At 41.7% G+C, this 23,191-nt stretch overlaps 1 protein-coding gene across 7 annotated transcripts in view; it reads left to right on the plus strand.

Annotated features, from left to right (window-relative positions):
* Positions 1-4,285: 4,285 nt before the first annotated feature.
* Positions 4,286-23,191, plus strand: part of JHY (junctional cadherin complex regulator) — a 58,762-nt gene continuing 39,856 nt past the window's right edge. For 5 of the 7 annotated variants that reach the window (XR_012028792.1, XR_012028793.1, XM_072822418.1 and 2 more), the window contains exons 1-3: positions 4,286-4,390; positions 7,078-7,511; positions 20,858-21,377. Coding sequence is in view for 5 of the 7 variants with exons in the window: in XM_072822418.1 (XP_072678519.1) it covers positions 7,174-7,511; positions 20,858-21,377 (858 nt within the window). In the remaining 2 variants the exon portion in view is untranslated. Of the gene's footprint in view, positions 4,419-6,185; positions 6,343-7,077; positions 7,512-20,857; positions 21,378-23,191 lie in introns of those variants that run through there. The other 2 variants (XM_072822419.1, XM_072822420.1) reach the window with 2 other exon arrangements.

A 23,191-nucleotide genomic window follows, 5' to 3' on the forward strand; every position in this document is an offset into this window, starting at 1 on the left:
CATGCAAAGTGAGAGAGGCCAGACACACACATGTACATACACATACACACACACACACACACACACACACCCCACATATTGCCTGATCCCATTTATGTGAAATGTCCAGGATATGCAAATCTATAAAGACAAAAAGTAGATTCATGGTTGTCACTGGCCGAGGGATCAGGGGAATGAGGGGTGACTGCTAATGGGCGTGGGTTTGGGGGGGGGGGGACAAACGTTCTGGAATTAGATAGTTGTGATGGTTGCAAAACTAGTGAATCATGTATTTTTAAGGGGTGAATTGTGTGTTGTGTGAATTATATCTCTAAGCTATTATTTTAAAAAATCACTTTGTAGAACTTACTTGAATCCTAATTCAAACCTACACACTCTGAAAGGATATTTGAAAGACGATTTCAGTCTGAAACTGACTCAGTACTAAATGATATTAAAGAGTCATTAGCTTTATTTTAAATGTGATTATTCTATGGCAGTTATTTCAAAATTATCCCTTACAGATACCTTACTGATGAAATCATAGGACACCTGAAATTTGCCTTTAAATAATTTTGGGAGTCAAGCACAGTGTGTTTACAAACAAGACTGCTCACATGTTGGTCTTTATTGAAGCCAGGAGAGGGCTACCTGTATATTCACTATACTTTTCTCTCTACCGTTGCATATGTTTTTAAATGCCCACAATAAAAATGTTTTAAAATTATTTTTAAGAAAGAAAACCCCAAAAAAAACAAAGGCAAGAAAAAAGGCAGTCGTCAACAATTTGTTGCTCCGTATTCATAAGAGCCACCCTATAGGATCATCTCATTCCAAAAGCCTCTGATTCCAGTAAGGCAAAAGCCCCCTCTTCCCCTCTGGTCTCCCCCAGGACTCGACTCCATCTTCTGGAACGGGGTTAGCATTACTTGTACTTCTGTCTGTTGAACTGCACTGTCTATATAAAAATATATTTATTATGACTTCAGTCCTCTAAAATTATTCTCCATTAGTCACTCTAAATAAATGATAGGGGTGCAGGGATAAATGAGAGTTTGTCCCTTGACATTTTAAACATTTTAATATGAGGGGGAAATCTTTGTAAAATATATTCAATGATTTTTTTTACCTGTCTACTCACATTTATTAAACTGATATACTCTGTATGAATTTTTAAAAATTAATCACTATGGAAATGAATTGTGCTCGTTGTCATACCGCGATTCCCTCACAGGGTTTTTAGCTAGAGGGTTGCCTGTTGCCTAGAGCAAGTAGGCTTTGAATTTAGCTGGGGTATGCATAGCTTATGATTCAGCAATTTCACTTGTGGGTATCTATCCCCCCAACTTATGTGCACCCAAAATGGAAATAACTGAAATGTCCATCAAGAGTAGAATGGTTAATTAAAATGTGCTATTCCATACCCTGGCTTGCTAAAAAATAGTGACAATGAATGAAATACAGCAGCAACTGCAAGCTGCTTTGCTTTTCTGAACATCTCTTATTTTTGTGATACTTCTATCTCTCCACTTGCTGGCAGTGGCTCTCCTCTCAGTCCTCGGGTCGTCTTTTCTTACCCTCTTCTAACTTGCTTCTAACTTACCATATACGTCAAGGAACCAGACAATTAAACCTGCTAGAGTAACACACAGGATGACCACACTTCCAAAATACTGAAAATTTCAGCTTCTATCTGTTAATAGGAATTTTTTAAAATTCTTGAGTATATCCTGGGCTTAAGTGATAAATTCTCTAATCATCCTAGTTATGTGCCAAATAAGAGCATATCTCTACTACCAGGCCTAAGAGGGCTACACTTACCTACCTTCTGTTCAAGGGCTAAATTATAAGGGCATTGTGGTTTTGCAACATTTACTGAGCATCTCTCTCTCTCCTTTTTTTTTTTTTTTAAGATTTTATTTATTTATTCATGAAAGACACACACACAGAGAGAGGCAGAGACACAGGCAGAGGGAGAAGCAGGCCCCATGCAGGGAGCCGGACACGGGACCCGATTCCTGATCTCCAGGATCACGCCTTGGGCTGAAGGGGGTGCTAAACCGCTGAGCCACTCGCTGAGCATCTCTTAAGTGGCCCACACAACGCTAGTCCTTGCTGTCCCGGAGCTTATCATATAGTAAGAAGATGACAGAATTTATACAAGTAATTAATAAGTAATACAATATGACACATGTGCATGTGTCACGATGGAAGCAGGTCCTTGGGTATTTTGGGGCCACAAACCGAGGGCTATTAGTCTAGCACAGGCTTTGTCAAACCCAGAATCATTAACATCTTGGACTGAGTGGGCTTTGGGCTGTGAAGGCTGTCCTGCTCATTTGCAGGATGTTTGGCAGCATCCTGGCCTCTACCCAGGAGATGCTGGTAGCCCTCCCCTAAGTCATGACAATAGAAAACATCTCCAGACACTGCCAACATCTCCTGGTAGACAACACTGCCCTCGGTGCAGAACGGCCATGGTCCGAGAGTCAGGAGGACGGTGGTGGTGGGATTATCAGAAATTCTTCCTGTAGGACATGAAGCTCTGTGAGGTGGTAGAGAGGGGTTCAGCGCAGTCCCGCATTACTAACCTCTTGCAGGTTTAGTGCTGGGTTTTGTTTTGGTTTTTTTATTCGTTTTTCTCGCTTTTCTTGTGTTTTGGTTAGGGTCAGGTTGACAGCTTCTTCTGAACAGATAATGTGCGCAAAAGCACCTTGCAAACCCTGGGTAGTGTTACTCATATGTAAATTATCATTATTACAACCCTAACCATGGATAAAAACAAGGTACTTTATGGCTTTGCTTTGTGCTGTTCTTCACGATTCCTTTTAATTGTATTTATTCATTCATGAGAGATGCATAGAGAGAGGCAGAGACACATGCAGAGGGAGAAGCAGGCTCCCTGCAGGGAGCCCGATGCGGGACTCGATCCCAGGGCCCTGGGATCACACCCTGAACCAAAGGCAGATGCTCCTCCTTGACATTTTTTTTTTTATAAAGATTTTATTTATTTACTCATGAGAGACAGAGAGAGAGAGGCAGAGACACAGGCAGAGGGGGAAGCAGGCTTCATGCAGGGAGCCCAACGTGGGACTCGATCCCAGGTCTCCAGGATCGCCCTGGACCAAAGGTGGTGCTAAACCGCTGAGCCACCCGGGCTGCCCCCTCCTTAACATTTTAAAGATCCCCTCTGTGTTGTTGCTGTATTTCATTCACTGTCACTATTGCATAGTAGGCCAGGGTATGGAATAGCACATTTTAATTAACCATTCTACTGTTGATGGACATTTCAGTTATTTCCATTTTGGGTGCACATAAGTTGGGGGGATAGATACCTACAAGTGAAATTGCTGAATCATAAGCTATGCATGCCCCAGCTAAATTCAAACTATTTGCCAAAGTGCCTGCACCGCATAACATTCCCATCCGTAGCCTGTGAGGGTTCTTCACCCTGCATCCTCTCCAAACCCCAGCCCTGTCAGAGATCTTAAATTCTGCTCATCTGATGAGTATGAATAAAGAGATATCCACCATGGTTTTAATTTGCTTTCTTCTGATTATTAATAAGTTAATCATCTTTTCAATCAACCACAAATATTGATCAGGCTTTTGTATTTCGTTTTTAATATTCCTGTCCAAGTCACTTAATCATCCTTTCACTAGATTTTTTTTCTTAATTTGTAGTTCTTCGCCTATCCTAGCAGTATTTGTCGCAAACATCTCCATCTATATAAGTGACCCGTTTTCCTTGCTTTCCAACGTTGGGAGGTCAGGGCGCCCTACCGCAGCCTGGCTCAGAGCTCGCCCGCCTTGAACGCGGGTATTACAATAGGTTCCACCCCCCTCCACCGACAGGTGACGTCACCGCGCCGGCCCCGCCCCCGGACAGCCCCTTCCCTGGGTTGGCCCCGCCCCCGAAGCGGCCCCGCCTCTGGACAGCCCTTCCCCTGGGCTGGCCCCGCCCCTGAGGCGGCCCTTCCCCTTGGCTGGCCCCGCCTCCTGGAGGCAGCCCCGCCCCCAGACAGCTCATTGCCTGGGCTGGCCCCGCCTCCTGAGGCAGCCCCGCCCCCAGACGGCCCATCCCCTGGGCTGGCCCCGCCTCCTGAGGCAGCCCCGCCCCCAGACCGCTCATCCCCTGGGCTGGCCCCGCCTCCTGAGGCAGCCCCGCCCCCAGACGGCCCATCCTCTGGGCTGGCCCCGCCTCCTGATGCGGCCCCGCCCCCGAGCTGGCCCCGCCCCCGAGCTGGCCCCGCCCCCTGCGCGGAGCCCCGGGGTGGGCTCTGTTGGCCGCGTCTCCAGGGCAGCACCTGGAGCGAGCGGGCGGGGCGGCGGGGGGAGGCCGGGCGGTGGCGGCGGCGGCGCGGGAGGATGCCGGCTGCAGGGGTCGCGGTCGCGGAGCAGCACTGCGCAGGTGACAGGCGGTTGCCTCCTGAACGAGGGTGCGCGCGCCGGGGAGGGAAATGGGGAGGAGTGGGACTGGGTGGGGACAGCAGGAAACCTCCGGAGAGAACTGGACCAGGACCAGGAGAACCCCAAGGAGCCGGCGCCCGACAGCATTTGGGGCCCCGGCGGGAACGGGGGCCCAGGGGGCGGCACCTGGACAGGCTTTGGTGCCCAGACTCCCAGAGCAGCCCTGACTTCTGATGATTAAGACCTGCCCGGGGCACCAGACCCCCACCCCCAACCCCACCCCCGCCACCTGTCCCTTCTTTGACCTTAAAACGCCTTTGCTGCCTGGTCTTGTCCATCAGGGGAAAAAAAAAAAAAAAAAAGGCAAAGAGAAAATAAACCGACCGCCCCTTATGGGCAGCTTCCGGGCAGTAACAGGGCAACTTTTTCTCTGCCTTTCACCTTGGCCAGAGCAAGCAGGGCTCCTTCTCACCTACAGAGGGAAATTCGTTCCTCCTCCGGGTACAGAGGACAGGACCCAGGGTCTGGAGGGGAGCCCGAGGGAACCGGCCGCGTCTCAGTGCCTGGATACCATTGGCGACATCCCAGTCAGCCTTGTTTTCTTTTGTAACGAGATTGCCAGCCTCTCTGGGTCAGAAACTTCAGTGAAAAACAACTGTGCCACTAGGGAGCCACACTTATTACACTTAAAATGCCTCCTTGCTGATTTATTCAAGATACCAGCTTTTCCTTCATTAATCTCATTCCTCTATACGATTAGGGCTCCACCAAAGCCCCAGCTTTGCTAGTGTTTGGCTTTGTTCTCTCCGCACTATTCCAGATTTCATTAATTACAGCAAAATTGTTTTCTTCTATGGACTTTTTTTTAATGCGTTAACTCTAAGAAACCTTAGTCTATCTCACTTAAGCACCATTGAGGGGACTGAATGATTTCATGAGCAATCCCAAATTGGAACAGAATGATTATTTTAAGCTTTTTCTTTAACATCCCAAGTACAGTTGTGCTCGCTTCGGCAGCACATATACCAAGTACAGTGACTTAGGCAGTAAAACTCTTACAGATATTTATACAAACGCTTTGCGTTAAAAAGGTCAGTACTTGGTGGCTTTGCTGCTTTCTAAAAACACCCTAAAAAAGCAAGAGTTAATCTACTTAATTATTACTAAAATAAGATAGGGTGCATTATGTATCCTTAAAATGAGATGATACAGCAAAGCAGTCTGTACAGTTAATATATTACTTATATTATTTATAGTTACAACACTAGCTTGGGGAATTTTGAATTAAAAAGAAAACCACTTCACATATATATATATTTTTAAGATTTTATTTATTTATTCATGAGAGATACAGAGAGAGAAGCAGAGACACAGGCAGAGGGAGAAGCAGGCTCCATTCAGGGAGCCCGATGTGGGACTCGATCCCAGGATCGGGGATCGGGCCCTGGGTGGAAGGCACCGCTAAGCCACCCAGGGATCCCCACATATATTTAAATCTGAATGCCACCTTTTGTCTGTTTTGCTATGGTACTTTAAGACATCATTAGCAGTGCTAGGAATAGGAATAAGTTTGTGCTATTTAATTAAAGCTAGCTTTGACAAAAGAATAAGAGCAAGCCCTTAGAAAATGTTATAGGAATCTCTGATGGTCAACGTTTCTGTTGTCTGACCTACAGAAAAAAAAATTGCATAAAGGCCAGTGAGATAGAAGACTGAGCAAAATAGAAATGCTACAGAGAGATGAAAGGAAGCCCAATCCAAAATCCTCTCCTTTCAAACTGATACAAACTTAGAGTACCCTTCCCATAAACCATCTCCTGGGTCTTTATGACAGCCCTCTGAGACAGGGAAGACTCACTTGGAATCACACACTTAAGCGAGTTGAAGGGACCCTAGCTGTTACAGGCCAATCTCTCACCCATCCAACATTCTCCAGGACAACATCCCTTTCAGGTAGGTAGATATCCAGCCTCTGCTATGAACCACTAAGTGGCACAAGTCACAAAGTGTCCAAATCTTATGTTAAAAGGCTTTAATCATTGTTCTTTTTTTTTTTTAATATATATACTGAGCTGAGGTTGATCTCTGTGTGAGGTCCACCAAAAGTACACATTCCTACCAAGTAGCCACTGGGGAACCACAATATCTTCTAAAAGATGAAACCAGCTAATGTAGATCTAGGAACAAATAGCCTCCCTCTTTACAGTTCCAACTATGGAAGCTACTCTCTTCCCATCTCCATCCTTTACTTTTCAAAAGGTTGACCCTGAACTTGTTTTTCTCTATCCATAAATACTCCTGAACAGGCATATTTATATTGGTGCCCTGGGTATCTGAAATAATGCCATAGAAGTACTGTCCATAATTAACCATTTAGCTTTGTCCAGGCTTGTCTGTAATAGGCCCTTGGAAGGTTAAAAAAAAAAAAAAAAAAAAAAAGAATCCAGCCATTTGATTTCCTCAATAAAGCTATATTTGATTATCAGGCTGTTTATGAACTCCACATCAGATGTGCTTCTGTAAAGAGAAAAACACAATAGTTTTTCCAATAGACCTTCCTCATACAAAAGGGTACATACAAAAGGCTGCTGCAGATAATGTAACAGGGTTCTGCTCACTTAAGTGTTTGATTAACATTGAAATTAGAATTCAGTAGTCACAAAGTGCATAAATAATTTTTTTTTTTAGGTAATGCTTTTGTGAACCACAACTTCGAATATTCAAGCCAACTGCTCCTAGCATCGAGGATATTTGAATTCACATTTGTATTTGTGTTTTTACAAGATGAGTCATAGTAAATTAATTCCCAAGCTCTCAATTAAATCTCCTGTTCATCATGCCAACTTAAAGGTCCAGTCCAGAGAGCCACCTTTTAAGAAGGACTTACATCTGATTTCAAAAGATTCTTTGGAATCTGATTCAGGAAGCTTCACTCAAGAGAGTAAGTCCCAGTCTGAACTTGAAGACCAAATCCAGGACAACAGTATGGAGCCAGACAGCTTGGAGGAAGAAAGCCCTCAACAGGAAAGCCTGAGTGAGACAGAAGAGGAAACAAGCAGAAAAGTAGCTCAGAAGAATGGCAAGGAGAACGTCCGTACCCAGAACAATGGCATAGACAACAGGTAAGGAATTGGCTTGTGTAAGATAACAGTGTGATCATCACTGGTAGATCACAAGGCCATGGTAATGAATACCTTATAATGTGTGTGAGACAGATCCCAAGCAACTAAGGATGGCTTGAAGCCAGGCTTTTTGCCATGTTTTTAAATAAAAAGATATGCGAAAAACAAGGATAGGTATTAATAAGGGTGTATGTACTCCTTCTGGTCCTTATTTCCTGTCCATATTCCAAGTGTCTCTACTGCTATGACTTGCCTTGGGGAAATCCCAGAAAGCTTGCCATAGAAGAGTGCCATGACTTGGAATCAGGGGGTGTTGATTTGGTCCAGGCACTGCTGTTTAGTGTATAATTTGGAATAAGTCACTTAACTCTTTGGTGGCTCACTTGTGTCACCTGTTAAATTGATCTGGCCTATCTCCCAGGACTGTTATTAATGTCAATAATACACTCTGGGAGTATAATCCTACTGTACTACCTCCTGGGGCTTATACAAAGATTTAATTTCTAATAATCAGTATTTACAAGGTGTTGACATTATGCCATGAGATACCAAAGAATATAAGAGAATATAAATTAGTGCATTACTCCATTTTAGTTAAAATACTAATTATATGACACAGTGTGGAAGAAGTTAAAAGCCATTGATTAGAAAGACGTTTCCGTGTGGTGACAAAGTGCGTAGTCTGGAGTAGACCATCTGGGTTCAAGCTGTGTGAGTTGGCCAAGTCCTCTTAATCTCTCTGTATCTCAGTTCTGACATCACTAAAATAGGATAATAATAGTTACTTCACAGAGTTTTGAGGCTAAAATAAATTAATATATACACAATGTATGTAGGGTGGTGACTAGCTCTTTATAAGTTATAGATGTGTTAGGTTTTTTTTGTGTGTGTGTGTTAGGTTTTTTTTAAGATTTACTTATTCATGAGAGACACACAGAGAGGGGCAGAGACACAAGCAGAGGAAGAAGCAGGCTCCCTGTGGATGGCCTGATGCAGAACTTGATCCCAGGAGCCTAAGATCACACCCTAAGCCAAAGGCAGATGCTCAACCACTGAGCCACCCCGGTGACCCGATGTGTTAGGTTTTTCTAATGGGTAAAATATAAGGGAAGTTTGTTAAAAGGCCTAGAACCAAGTTCTAGGCAGGCAGGGTTTGGGAGAGATGGTAAAATTTGGAAACAAGAATCGAATTAGAGTAAAAGTGTGACATGTTCAAGCCCCACTTGGTGGCAGAGGATTTGTTCCAAGCATAAGTAAAGAGGACAGCGTAGGGGCCTGATTATAGGGGCCATCATGTGCAACCAGTGCACAACCCAGATAGGGTATTGAACATAGTACCCTACAACATGTCCCAGCAAGGCGGTCAAAGCAAGAGCACCTGCCAGAGCCAGAATTAGACCCCAGTCCCAATCTTTTTCTTCCTTTCTGCTTTCTCTCCTTGTTCCTTTCACTGCAAATATTATTGGGCAGAATCAAGCTCATTTGCTTCTTAGGGATCTCAAAGTACAGGGCAAGTGGTAATTGCCATGACCAAGGTGCAGCCATAGCACTGGGGGAGGAAGAGAGGCTCAGGGAAGCATCAGCCAGACAGCCACCCCTGCAGGGCCTGGGCTGGGTGCAGCAGGGGGAGAGAATACAGATTCTTGGGGGGTCCTGCGAGAGGCAGCCGAGTTTAGGGAAGATTATCCTGCAAACCAGTGCGTTCTGAATTAGAGGGTAAACTCACAATGGACAAAGAAACTGCCAGATGGTAGTCATAATTACAACAATGACAATAATGTCTCTCTTTAAAGACCCATCTATAATTTCATTTAATTCTTCATTGTCATCCCTGCCAGAAAAATGCTATTCTCATTTTACAGATATGAGAAATGAGGGGAACAGAGATCAAGCAACCTGTTGAACGGCATAGTGCTGGTGGAGGATATCTGTGGTTTTGTTGTTGATGTTGGTTTAAATTACAACCAAATTCTAACCTAAAGAAAAATACAGAGGGGCGCCTGAGTGGCTCACCCAGTTAAAGTTCTGCCTTCAGCTCAGGTCATGATCTCAGGATCCTGGGATTGAGCCCAGAGTGGGGTTCCTTGCTCAGCGGGGAGTCTGCTTCTCCCTCTGCCCCATCCCCCTGTTCATGCTTGCTCTCTCTCTCAAATAAATACAATCTTAAAAAGTACAGAGAAAAATACCATATAACCCTTATTGCCATATTTGTTTCAGATATATATTTTTCATTTATTTATTTTAGAGAGAGTGCACATGAGTGCGAGGAGCGGGGGGGCGGGAGAGGGAGAGGGAGAGGGAGAGGGAGGGAGGGAGGGAGGGAGAGAGAGAGAGAGAGAGAGAGAGAGAGAGAGAGAGAGAGAGGATCTCAAGCAGACTCTATGCTGAGTGCAGAGCCTGAAGTGGAGCTTGATCCCATGACCCTGAGATCATGACCTGAGCCAAAACCAAGAGTTGGATGCTCAACCGACTATACCATCCAGGCGCCCCTCAGATATATATTTTTTAAAGACATAAAACATTACAGATAAAATTTCCATGTTCCTCTTCTCAAACCCATTCCCCTTCATCTGCCTCCTCAGAGATAACCAGTTTGTACACTTACGTGGGTGTATATCCTTCTTAGGAATCTTTTATTAATTCGCTGCATAGGTAATTTATTGTTAATGGGGCAGGGAAGGGAGAGAGAAAATGAGAATATGAATTGATAGGGCTTGTTGACAGATTGGATATAGTGGCTAAAGGAAGAAGAGAAGCCAAATGTTATTTTAAGGTTCTCATAACACCAGCTAGCATTTACAGAGTGTTTATCATGAGCCCGTCTCTGCACTAAATACTTTATGTGCATTATCTCATTTAATCTGTATGGCAGCCCTGTGAGGAGACACTAATGGTCCCTATTTTATTTTATTTTTTTTTAATTTTTATTTATTTATATAGTCACAGAGAGGGGGGTGGGCAGAGGCACAGGCAGAGGGAGAAGCAGGCTCCATGCACTGGGAGCCCGATGTGGGATTCGATCCCGGGTCTCCAGGATCACGCCCCGGGCCAAAGGCAGGCGCTAAACCGCTGCGCCACCCAGGGATCCCCAATGGTCCCTATTTTAAAGGCTAAACATGAGGCTTAGAGGAGTTATATGTACACCCATTTATTAAGCCAAGTGAGTGGTGAAGCAGAAAACTCAGGCAGTCAGACTCTATGCTTTAAGCCATGTTTTTATCATAACTCTGATATAAGAGAGTCACAGTCTCCTAGGTAATAAACGGTAGTAGTTTTATTGCTTTCCACCTCCCCCCCACCCCCCGAAACAAAGGCATAGGAAAAATGTTTTGCAGTAGATAGGCATTTTTGTCTGTAGTTTCACAGTGGAGAAACCAAAGCAAGAGTCCATTAAAGCACCTCATTTCCCCAAAGTTGAGTTTTTCACTCTTTGAGTCCAGGGCTCAGGGAGCAGACTATCCCTGGCGCTTTACCCAAGGACAACGTAAATGCCACTCAATGTATTTCAAAATAAAGAAAAATACTTATAGAAACCAAAACTATGGTGAGGGCCTTCATCTTCTGATTCAGAGATCCATAAACCTTGCTGTTTTCCTTAGACTTATTTGCCTTAGAAATCATTAATGACAGACCATCATCCTCAGGGTTAGAATGGCTTTTAGCTCTAATAATTATTTGGCAGTGTAGTGCTTGAGACATTGAACATGAAGATGACCAGTTCTCCACTACAAAGGAAAACAGAACCAAAGCATTTAGCCAAATAATGCCTCAAAAACATTATTCAGGTTATTGGCCTCTTTCACCTACGTCTTGGCAACCTTTCCTACGTGCATTGTTGCTTGGCTCTGAGTAGTTTATTAGCCATGAAACAGACGAATCGATCTCAGACTCTCAAAATGAAATTCAAGTAGGCTTTCATTTTTGTAAGGTAGATGGCATTCTGGGAATTGTAGTTCAAAAAAATTAGTCAAAGCCTTGCCTTAAAACCATGAAAAATCTCTTTCTTCTTGCTGTTGTAAGCAATGATTTTAAAAGCTGCCTGACAAATCACTTGAGCCTTACTCTTCTGTTTTGATGTTACTAGAACCTCCTCAAAGCAATTACTCTCTTGTAGCTCACCAAAGTCAAGCCATAGTTCAATGTATATAGATTAGAGAAAACCTTTTACTTAATGGAAATTGGAGCAGCATTGACTACAGTGAATGAATCAAGAGTGGAGAGAGGATCTCCACGTGATAATCCTTAAACCCCACTCCACAACTAGCCTTAGGACACTCGGCGCTGGCAAAGAAAGAGATCAATGTAATTCCTCAAGCATTAGAAATAACCTCTTCAGTCCTAGGCCTCTGAAACCTTATATGTTTAAAAAAAAAAATCAGAGGGCAGCAGTACAGTACCTAGGATATGTGTTTAATAAGAATACTTAAATGTAATTAGCTACCATTTGTAGAACTATTTGCTTTATATGTACTATCTTATTTATCCTTACAAGAGCCTCTTATGCATTATTATCCCTATTTTTTTGCAGATAAGGAACCGAGGCTCTGACATTTGTGTAGGTGTATGTAGTTACTAAGTGGCAGAGCCAGATACTGAACTGAATGAATGCTCCCCTAACCAAAGCCCGAGCCTCTAATTATAAGTCATCTAGCTAGGATGATCAGGGTTGATCTAATAAAGGATTCCAGTTTACCATCTAGCAAAAATTAAGGCTATAAAAATTTTGATATGGACTAAACTGAGGCCAAAGTAAATATTCATGGAAAATTATGACTTTTTAGTAAAGTAATAAACATTTTTAAAGGATACTCTGCCTTCGGAATAAACCAACATCAATCTTATCTTGCTTTGGGAAGCAGTGTCATGGTAGCCTATATTCCCCAGTACCTCTCCTGGGAAAGAGAGAGGTTTTCATTCATTAAGGTCTGTAGATGGCTTTTGTATCATCTGGGAATGATAGCCTTCACCAAAGATTCCAATTCTAATAAACCACCTTGTGCCAGAAATTATGGGGCAGGAAACAGATACAATGAGGAATTCTTCAATGATAATGCTCAGAACGGTCTAAAAGAAGGGGACTCAATAATAATAATCTGCATTTTTATTGTGTTGTGGTACAGGATTTTCCTCCCAAATGCTTCTGTATATATTAGTTCTGATGAATAATACAAGAATCAGGTGAAGGGCTCAAATAGCAGCACTGAAAAACCAAAATAGCTAAGGGATAAAGACAGCCTTCAAAACTCGACATTTTCATTTCCCTTCAAATTTCACATTGTTTTGTAGAACACATTGGAAATAGGAAGCTGAGGGCAGATTTTCTATTACAGGTGTTGGATTTTTTTTTTTTTGCACTGGTTAGAAGAGTAAAGATGACACCTGAGGGCATGTTGAACATTCTAAGTATTACTAAGAACACTGTGGGAGCTTCCAGGAACCCCCATTCATCCCTGTTGGTATCTAGAAACATTCATCCATGTTGATCTTTATGGACTCTATTAAATATTCAATTTAGGGCCATTGGTCGACCAACCACTTCATATACATTATAACCTGATTGTCAGGCTTTCACATAGTATTTGGGGGGTAGCTGCTAGCATTTTAGTTATTCATTTTTGATCATGTGGGAATGGGTATTATCAGAGAGGTGACTTTTTGTCGGAGGCATTAGTCATTTCTATTTTTATGTTCATCCATTTGCTCACAAACTCTGCTGTAGTTAAACCCTGGTGCACTCCTCAGGGCAGGCATGGTGCCATCACAACAGATGAGCAGTCAGAGACGGAAGTCAAGTGTGTGCGTGGGCATAGATTGTGTCTATTAAAGGCAGAGTCCCCCGCCAGAAATGCTAAAGCCATGGTGCCCTGGGGTTTAATGCCCTCAGAGACAACCACTAGTTCCTTTCTAGCTTATTTCAAAATTGGGATGCTTACTGTGTTAAATTAGTAAATAAAGAGTGAGTTCAAAAACCTCACAAAGTACAATTAAACTTACATCTCCTACAATCCTGTGAGTTTATCAAGACAATTAAGAGGATTGTAACTAAATTATTAAAGGACTAGTTTAATTCAAGACCTTAACTGTATCATTTATTTCTACTCCCTGGCAAGTGTGAAAATGTAGAAAGCTTTAAATATTATACATTTTTTTTCATATACTGAATTTAAAATTAATTCTTTTTCCAATTCTTATATGCCACTGCTGAGTTTTGCATGACAGATACAATCCAATTAATAAGACTACGGATTCTTAGAGCTGCAGGGCTCCTAAAGCACAGCCTATTCCCCTTTAATGTCCAAAGGAGGAATCCAAGGCCTAGGGTGGTGAAGAGATTCACCAAAGCACACACAGCTTGGCAAAATCTGGACTGGGACCCACATTTCAAGACCTGTCCTACTGCTTTTCTCATGACATCACAGCTACCTTGCAATTACAATGCTGTCAATATCTGACTTTTTAAGATTTTATTTATTTATTTATTTATTTGAGAGAGCGCGCGCGCGCAAGCATAAGCAAGGGAGAGGAGCAAGGCAGAGGGAGAAGCAAGCTCCCCGCTGAGCAGGGAACCCATTGCTGGCCTTGATCCCAGGACTCCAGGATCATGACCTGAGCTGAAGACAGACACTTAACTGCCTGAGCCACCTAAGTGACCAATATCTGGCATTTAAAACACAGGAAATTCTATGGGGCACCTAGGTGGCTCAGTCAGTTAAGCATCCAACTTTTGATTGCAGCTCAGGTCATGGTTTCAGGGTCCTGAGATTGAGACCCACATGGATTCTGCACTCAGTATGGAATCCGCTTGAGATTCTCCTCCACCCACTCATCCACCTTCACTTGTGCATGTGCTCTCTCTAAAAATAAATAAACAAACAAATAAATAACTGACAGGAAATTCTAAAGAAAGTATAAATACTAGAAATTTTATAAATCCAAGTCTCCTTAGCCACCATTTCTGGAGAGTGAAAAAAAACATCCAAGATCTCCATGGAAAATTCCTGGTGTAAGTGTCATAGACTCTCACTGAATATGAGGAATTGTGTTTCTACACACTGGGTCAAACATCATTTCCCTTATGAAGATCTAGGCTTTGTTGCACATAAGTGAGGTAACTAGAATGTTACAATTATAAACATATGTTCTTTGGATCATTCCTTTCCATTCAACTCACAGACTGTCCTTGAATCAAGGCTGTATTTATAAGAACATGGGGCAAATATCTGGTTATTTTGCAGCCATAAATCTGTTGTCAAAGACAAAGAAGGGACTCTGGGTTGGAATTACCCAAATTATATAATTGCTATAAATAAAATTCACAAGGTAACAATCCAGTCCCTTCTCTTGAGTGGGTTTCTGTAGACAGTCTTTGGCGTTCAGTTCATTAAAGCAACTTTTTTCCTATTAAAATGTTTAATTTTTTAGCTGGATGCCTACGTTAAATGAAATTTCCTGCATCATAAACAACCTCCTTAAAGTGCATCAGTGTATTTATGGGACCATTTTATTTCACACTTGCAAAAGTGATTTTTTTAATCCTTTGGATTTATTTCATTTGATTTACTTAAAAGCCATTGATAAAAAGATTAAGATGAGCCTAGAATTCAGAAATCCTTGGAAGTAATTGTCAGTTTTATAGTTCCTTAAAGAAGCATTAAAAACTTTACACTTAAACAAAAATTGAATTTACTGTTCATATGCATAAAAGGTTTAATGGCATATAAATTGGGAATAATTGTTCTGTTTAAAAGGATTAAATTAAACCTAAATCAATAATAACATGTGCAGTTTCAATTTAACTGCCTACTTAAAATAAAGTGGCAAATAAATAACTGCTAAATGATTAATAGCAGTGCTTTTATTCACCTCCTCAACAGACAAAATGGCCAGTTATTGAATATTTTATTATGAGTGCAAAGGATGTTAATTGTACTAGAAACATGCTCTAATTTTAGTAATTTTTTGATTGAATGCTATACTAAATATGAGGCTCTTCATTAAATGGAGATTTTATTTTGTTTGAAGTTGAGTACAGTAAGTACTCAAATATGGTCCATTAAAGCCCGCAAATATCATGGCGTATGCATATGAGACCACCCTCCCCTTTCTCTCTGCATCCATGTCTTATCGAGGCATCTGAAGAGGAGACCTGGCATCTGTTGTCTGAACAGTAACAAAAGAGTTGTGTATGCATTGTCTGTGTAACCTTTCTATCACATGGGGAGGGAAAGAAGTGCATGTTTTGTGTGCAGATGATTACTGATGAAGGAGCACTTCACACTCATTTTGTTCCAGTGTGTTGACCTGGACCACGAAACCTAATTGAGCTTCTTAGCACACAAGCTCAGTACAATGGGGTCCTTCAGTATCATGTTCTATTTCAACCATTAGATTCGTTTCTGTGAAGTATTACAGCGTCCCATGCCCGTGATTTTGCAAAACATAACCTCACATTTGTTTCAATATAGAGTTTCCATCTAGAAAGGGGATGGAGGGGATACTCTGAGATGGTCATTGCAGGTGTAAACAGTGCAGTGTAATTAAAGCTCTTCGAAGAGCCCCATTTTCAGATTCAGATCTCCTCTGTATACATTATTAGAGTTTCTCTTCACACGATTGGTTCAAAAACATTTTTCTCAGCCAAAGCAATTCATTTTTTCCAATCTGTTCCAACACCCTTTGTATTTTCTAGGTTGCACTTAAAACACCAGTCTTTCTCCCATGTGTGATATACTTCTACAGGCATTTAAGAACAGTAATTTGTTGAGGCCAGAAATTACAGCTCTTTCTGAAGATCTAAAGTAATTTAATTCTCCCTGTTTTATCTTCCTCCTCATCCTTTCACCAGGTTCTTAAAATATTTCATCACATGGCTGAAATTTCTTAGTCCCATTTCCGAAACCACAGTTCAGATTGTCCACAGGTGCCTAAGTCATGGTAACAAAAACTGGAGTTTTGAAGATCAGTGTTACTTCCTTCAGGCCACTAAGATGCCACTTAGCGCATCACAAGACAACTTTGTGCCCTAGAAATAACTTAAGCCCTAGGGAGAAAAGAATCCCTTGAGATCCATCGTCAGGAAGCACAATACATGACAACGTTATGTCATGGTGACCGAATGTAACACATGGCAAGCAAAGAACGGTGACAGAGGCTTTCACAGCCAGGCTTCATTGGATCCGTACTCTGTGTCAAGGACACAATTCATTGTAAGCATTCATATGTATTAGGTCACTTAATCCTCTCAAGAGCACTGTGAGACCTATCTGTGAGATCACTGTGAGACTGTGATCCTCATTTTATTGATGAGGAAGTGAGGGCACAGAGAAGTTAAATGACTTGCGCATGCTCACACAGGAACTGGTGGCACCAGGGGTTGAGTTCAGACAGTCTGATTCCTTGTCCCGAGACACTCTGCTGTACCATTTCTCAGAACCAAAAGACACCATATCGTTATTCAGGAAGGAGAGCCCCCCAGAGATTCCGTATAACTGAGGGAAGTCTGCAGTCATGATTAGACATTATGCCATTTTCAGCAGGTGCTGGTTAAATGTGATGACCACTGTGAGTGCCAGTTTTCTGCAGTGTAACTGAAGACACAGAATCAGGGAAACCATCTCCTTCAATCCTTGAAGACTCCCTTTTTTAAAAATAAGATTTATATATTTATTTGAGACGGGAAGGGGAGAGCAGAGGAAGAGGGAGAGGGAAACTCAAGCAGACTCTGTGCTGAGCGTAGAGCCCAACACAGGGCTTGATCTCATGACCCTGAGATCATGACCTGAGCTGATACCAAGAATCAGACGTTCAACTGACTGTGCCAGCCAGGCAACCCTGAAGACTACCTGTTTTTTAAAATAATAAGCATTCTTCAGCCTATTGATTCTTTTGTGGGTTTATCATAGGATCATAGAATAGAACTAAAATGGACTATGAAATATCAACTAGCAATTGAATCTAGAAGTAAGAGGTTAACATAGTTTCTGTGATAAGCTTATGCCCCCTATTTTAAAAACCCTAGTGCTGCATTTCTTTAAACATCTCATTTATTACTTGATTATGAGAGTTGGTGCATAAATCCTATTTCCTTTCTAGCAGGTAAGGTCCACTAGCCTGCTTCTGTTTTGCTCGCTATGCTTCAATGCCCAGGCCCCGGGGAGCTGCTCAGCACATATTTGTTGACTGGCCGACTAATTCACTGACTCACAGACAGGCCTTGCCCACGACCACCTATGGGAGTAGCTGCACGAAACAGGCCAGCTCAGCAGACAGGAGTCAGGGCTGACTGCCAGGGTTTATGTCCTGACTCCACCACTGGTTAGCAAAGTGACCTTGGGAAAGTTGCATAAGCTCTCTAAGCTCCAGTTTCCTCATCTATTAAATAGGGATGATAATTCCTTCTTAGGGCTCTTCTAAGGAAAACACTGGAGATTCACTGTCAGCATTGCCTAATTGGCATGCAGAATATGTGCTGTCTCCCCAGTCGGCGCTCCACATCCCAGCCACCCCCCAAGTAGCAGAGTAGTGATCCCCAGTGGGATGCTCACTTTCAAAGGCTGCCAACCTCTGCTTTAAGGCATACAAAGAAGGCTAGTTATTCTAAAACTTTACCAAAAAAAAACCAAGCAAACAAAAACACCTCCATAGATAATCCCCTCCCCAGATTCATCACTTGGGCTCTCCAGAAGTATTTATGTCTAATATCTCTGCTCTCTAATTAAATTATTTTTGCTCAAAGCCAGACTCTCAAGTGAACTTAGATAAGCCAAGTTCCTTCAGAGAGTTTACAAAGCCTTTCAAGATCTCACACCTGTTTCACCCTGAGCTCTCCTCAATCTTCCTTCCATCTGTACAGAATCTGTTCTTTGAAAGCACCACGTTCTGTTTTACAAGCTCTTCCCTCAGCCTGGCATACACTCCCTGTCCTCTGTAGCCGTAGGTCTCAGCTAAACCATCACTTCCTTCAGAATGCCACCCTCTAACCTCCAGAGATGGGATTGGAGGTCCCTCGTGAGTCTCGGTCACCCATGCTCCTCATCAGGACACTCATCACTCCCATAGGAAATTGCTTGTTTTCTTGTCTGTATTCCCCACCAGGCCATGAGCCCATCACTGTTTCGCCTGGCTCAGTACCGGCTCAGTACACACTCAGCAGAATCACTGAGTGAGCTAGTGAATGAGAGAAGCTACATTCTGTGAAACAGAGCAAATGAAGGACAGGACCGTTGAATTTACTTTTTTCCTTTCAATGTGTATTGGATATGGGGAAACAGCATCTTTCTTTATTTAAAGAACATCTCATGCTTTTATTTGCTTGAAGATCTAATCAAGGTACCCCTTAATCTGTTCTCCCCCACCCCCGCCAAACAATCACAGTTGATCTTTATATTTGACTCATTATAAGATGAACCCTGAAGTTATTTGCTAATTTGGTCCAATGAAAGAAGCTTTTCTGCATGTTTAGATTCTAATTTGCTACTATTGGGTTTTCAAAAATCAATATCTGATGCTACATTTGTGTTGACCTGAGTGATTTTAGAGGCTCACTTACTTAAGAAATGCTCATTAACTTCTCTGTCCGTAGCATGGGGTAGAGGACTAGGGCAGAGGTTAGGGAAGTGTGTAGGTTAGGAAGTATCAGTGCCTGCCACCCAGAGGCAAAGTTACCATGGTGAAAGGTGAAATAAGCACAAATACAGAATATTAATTAAGACACACTGTCTCATTTCAATGTTTATGCAATCCTGAGAAGTAAACAGAATCTTACTTATCCCTCCTTACAGACAACAGAAACTGGCTCAGAGAAGGCATGATTTTATGTACTGATTAGGAAAGGACAAACCCAGAAACTGAGCCCAGATCTGTCCAGTCCCAAGTCCAGATTGTGCCCTATTGGACCATTCCATGTCCCCATAACATGCCCAGTGAGACCCATAGAGTCAAGTGAAAGGCAAGGCCAAACATAGTGTGAGTTCATGAGCCAAGACATCACACAGGGAGAAACCTCCTCCTCCTCAAAGCCCCAGAGACCAATAACCCTGTGGTGCTTAGGGAGTGGGGCGAGTGATATAGTTTGATGTCTGACTTCCCAACGAATGTGCACAATCTCCATTCCAGCATTTTGCTGGAAGAGAATTATCATTTTTCTTCCCTCAGTGGAGAAAGCAGCACAGCCTACTCCAGGAAGCTCTCCATCTTAATACGTGAACTAAAAATTCAAAATGACAGTTTAGCAAGGCATGGGAGTTTTGTCTTTCCACTCTCATTTTTGCCTTACATCAAATCAAAAGAAATCTTGGTCCGCATTAAGAGAAGTAAATTAGCAGTAGGGGCACCATTAGTTTGTTTACCCAGCATAAAATTATGTCCTCTGTAAACGGGAATATCAAGTAGCATAAAAAGCCTAGGTGATTTACATTTTCTTTTTGATTAGAGGATTGCATCTACTATACTCAAGGAAGGAAAATCTCTCCCATTTAGCTTTTGAAGATCAAAGGGGCCATTAAATATGCCATATTATCAGCATTTTTTTTCCTTTTTTTTTTGGTTAAGACCAAGAGGTGCTTTACAGATTGAGATTGTCATGAGGAAAAGGGAAGACTTTATTTGGGGTCATAGGCACTGATTGTGGACTAGCCCATGTCCCTATGGTAGGACCATATGTTTAACCTTTTGCTGAAATAGGGCTGTCCTACAGCTTAGAGCACACGCTGACCTGTGTACTGTCTTATGTGCCTCAATCCAACAAAACAAACGAATATGAACGAAAAGCTTTCCAAGTGAGAAACCATCTGATTCTAAAGATTGGGGATCTTTCTACAGCACACATGATAAAATCTACAAAGACACAATGCAAAGCAAAATCACTTAGAAGGAGGATGAACCTAAGTAGGCATTCCACTGGGATAAATCTTGCTTTCCCTTACAGGAGGAGCAGACTAAGGAACGTATTACCCAGGCAATAATGGCATTTTCTTCCTAGATAAGCAGCCAGATGTGTATGTCACCAACCAAAACACGCAGTTTTTTCACTAGCTGAAGTCCTTAAGGTGTGCATAAGTAATAGCATCCCTTGAACCATAGTGATTCACAGCTTGTGTTTTTCAGCTGTTTTCTGGCATTTATAAATTATTCCCCATTTTTACTTCCTAATTTAACAAACTCAGAGAGTTAAGAACTTATGCCCTTATGTATACTGTGTAAGCCTAATTTGAGCCTCAGATATACCTTCAACACCTAGGTAGTAAAAGGAACATTGTAGGGAGAGATTCAAGTAAGATAATCAACTAAATATAACAAGTAAATTCATTTTGATTAAGGACCTGACATTTCCTTTCTGCTTTGGGCAGCCAACGACCACTAGAAGATAAATATTCAGACCTCCGATATGACCCAAACTGGAAGAGTAAGAAAGAAGAGGGGAAGTTGCTGACTATGGATGCATTGCCAGAATCTGTAAACAGCTCTCCTGAAAATCTGACTTTGGATCCATTGTACCCTTCCAAGGAAACGTCAATGGAACTCTCAGAGGAAAAAGGGGAACCCAAGAGTAGCCCACAGAGTGCTGCCTCCTTACTTGGCAGTGAATTTTTAAGCCCAAACTATGAGCGTGGTGCCCATCACAGCCAGCCATTTTCAGAGCTGAGCGACAGTGATTTGGGGGAGAAGTCAAGCAACCTCTCTCGGTACCTGAAGAGTTCAAGTTCCCATAATGAGGTTTTCCTGCCAGGATCACGTGGCCCTCGGCGAAGGAAGTCCAAACAATATTTTGTGGAAAAAAACAAGCTGACTTTGGGATTACCTACTCCTAAAACCGACTCTTATCTTCAACTTCACAATAGAAGAAGAGGGGAAATTCTCCCAGAACAGGTATGTAAGTGCTACTTAATAATCTCTTCCATGCACTAGACTGGAATTTGCCTTTATTTGAAATGGCTGGAGATCACTTCCGTTGAGATGGTGATGTCATTGTAACCATGTGGCTAAGTAAAACAAATGTCCTATATCTCACTCCTCTTTGAAGAATCAGAGGAATTATTCCACTTTTTTTTTAAGATTTTATTTATTTATTCATGAGAGACACACACAGAGAGAGAGGCAGAGACATAGGCAGAGGGAGAAGTGATATGGGATTCAATCCCAGGACCCTGGGATCATGCCCTGAGCTGAAGGCAGATGCTCAACCACTGAGCCACCCAGGTGTCCCTATTCAACTAATTCTTAAGAGCAAAATCAAAGCCATCAATGTCTTGCAATGCTATAATTTAATTATTATATCCAATATATTTTCATTCATGGGGTAAACGGGTGACGGGCACTAAGGATGGCACATGATGGGAATGAGCACAGGGTGTTATACTATATGAATTTATATTATATTTATATTGAATTTAAATATTTTTTAAAATTAAAAAAATTCAAGGAACCATAGAATTTTTTTAAAATTTATACTCCACTAAATAAAATATAGGACTGAAGGTTTGATTCCGTGTTAGGAATCGCTTTGTTTCCAGTACAGCACTGGCTTTCAACTCTATTAAAAGTCCCAATACATTGGAGGGGACAATGGCACACTCATGTCAGTAACAGCAACACACACAAGTGATTCTCAACTTAAATATTATAAACATTTGGGGTGGTAGCAGGCGGGTGGCAGGCTACAACATGTAGTTGTTTTGTTTTGTTAATTATCCAGGTGATTCTATTACCTTTCCAACCACAATTGATAATCACTACACCACCCTTTATTTTGAGCAAATGATATCATTAAACTTTAGTCACTCCATCTATGGAATGAGAACAATAAATGCCCTCTTTTTTTCATCTCATCATTTCAAGAGTAAAGTCTATCCCTGGTGATGGATTCAAAATCCGCTGGAGCCAATAACCTTAGTTCTATTTTATGGGCACTCATAAAGCTCTTATCAGCACACCTCCTAGTGGACATGTCCATGGGCATAAAAAAAGAATGCTAGATCAGTATATCCACCATCCTTCTTAGAGAAACAACTTGAAATTCATTATTTACTAATATGAGGTCATTTTTTAATATGAAGGAAAGGTTATTACATTAACGGGGATGCCTTTTGACCTATTCCAAATTCAAATTGGTATTATTTAAAATGCCCTAACCTGTCCTACCCGGTAAGTATTTTTTGATAAAACAGGAAAGAGGAAGTAGATGAACATTTGTGATTTGCTCTTAATTCAGAAACTCCCTTTATAAAGGATTATGGTCACACCCTTACTTTTGTAACTAATAATAAAACAGAGGAATGGATGTAGTATATTCAGCTAAATTACCAAAACAGACACTTAGCTGAATGCAAACAAAAATTTTCAACATTTGGGGCCCAATTTTAGATGAAAACACACTTTTCATAAAATATTTGAAATTTTGAATTTTGCTTGGTTGCCCCTTTAAAGATATAAATTCAGCACAGTCCAATATCTGTGAAAAATGTTTATAGCCAGTAATTTCTCCTAGACTAGAACAATATTTTTCATTTATTTGCAAATGTGTTCCCCAAAAAAGCCAGTCTAGAAGGAGAGGAAAATAGTGAAGCCAAAGGAAATTTTAATTTCTAATAAAAGTGAAAATAGCTTTATTCTAAACTCTTTAATTGCTGATTTCTTAATTACTAATTTTTCTTAGTAGTTATAACTTCATTTACAAACAATAT

This window comes from Canis lupus, chromosome 3 (genome assembly GCF_048164855.1).
Source record: "Canis lupus baileyi chromosome 3, mCanLup2.hap1, whole genome shotgun sequence".
Lineage (NCBI taxonomy): Eukaryota > Metazoa > Chordata > Mammalia > Carnivora > Canidae > Canis > Canis lupus.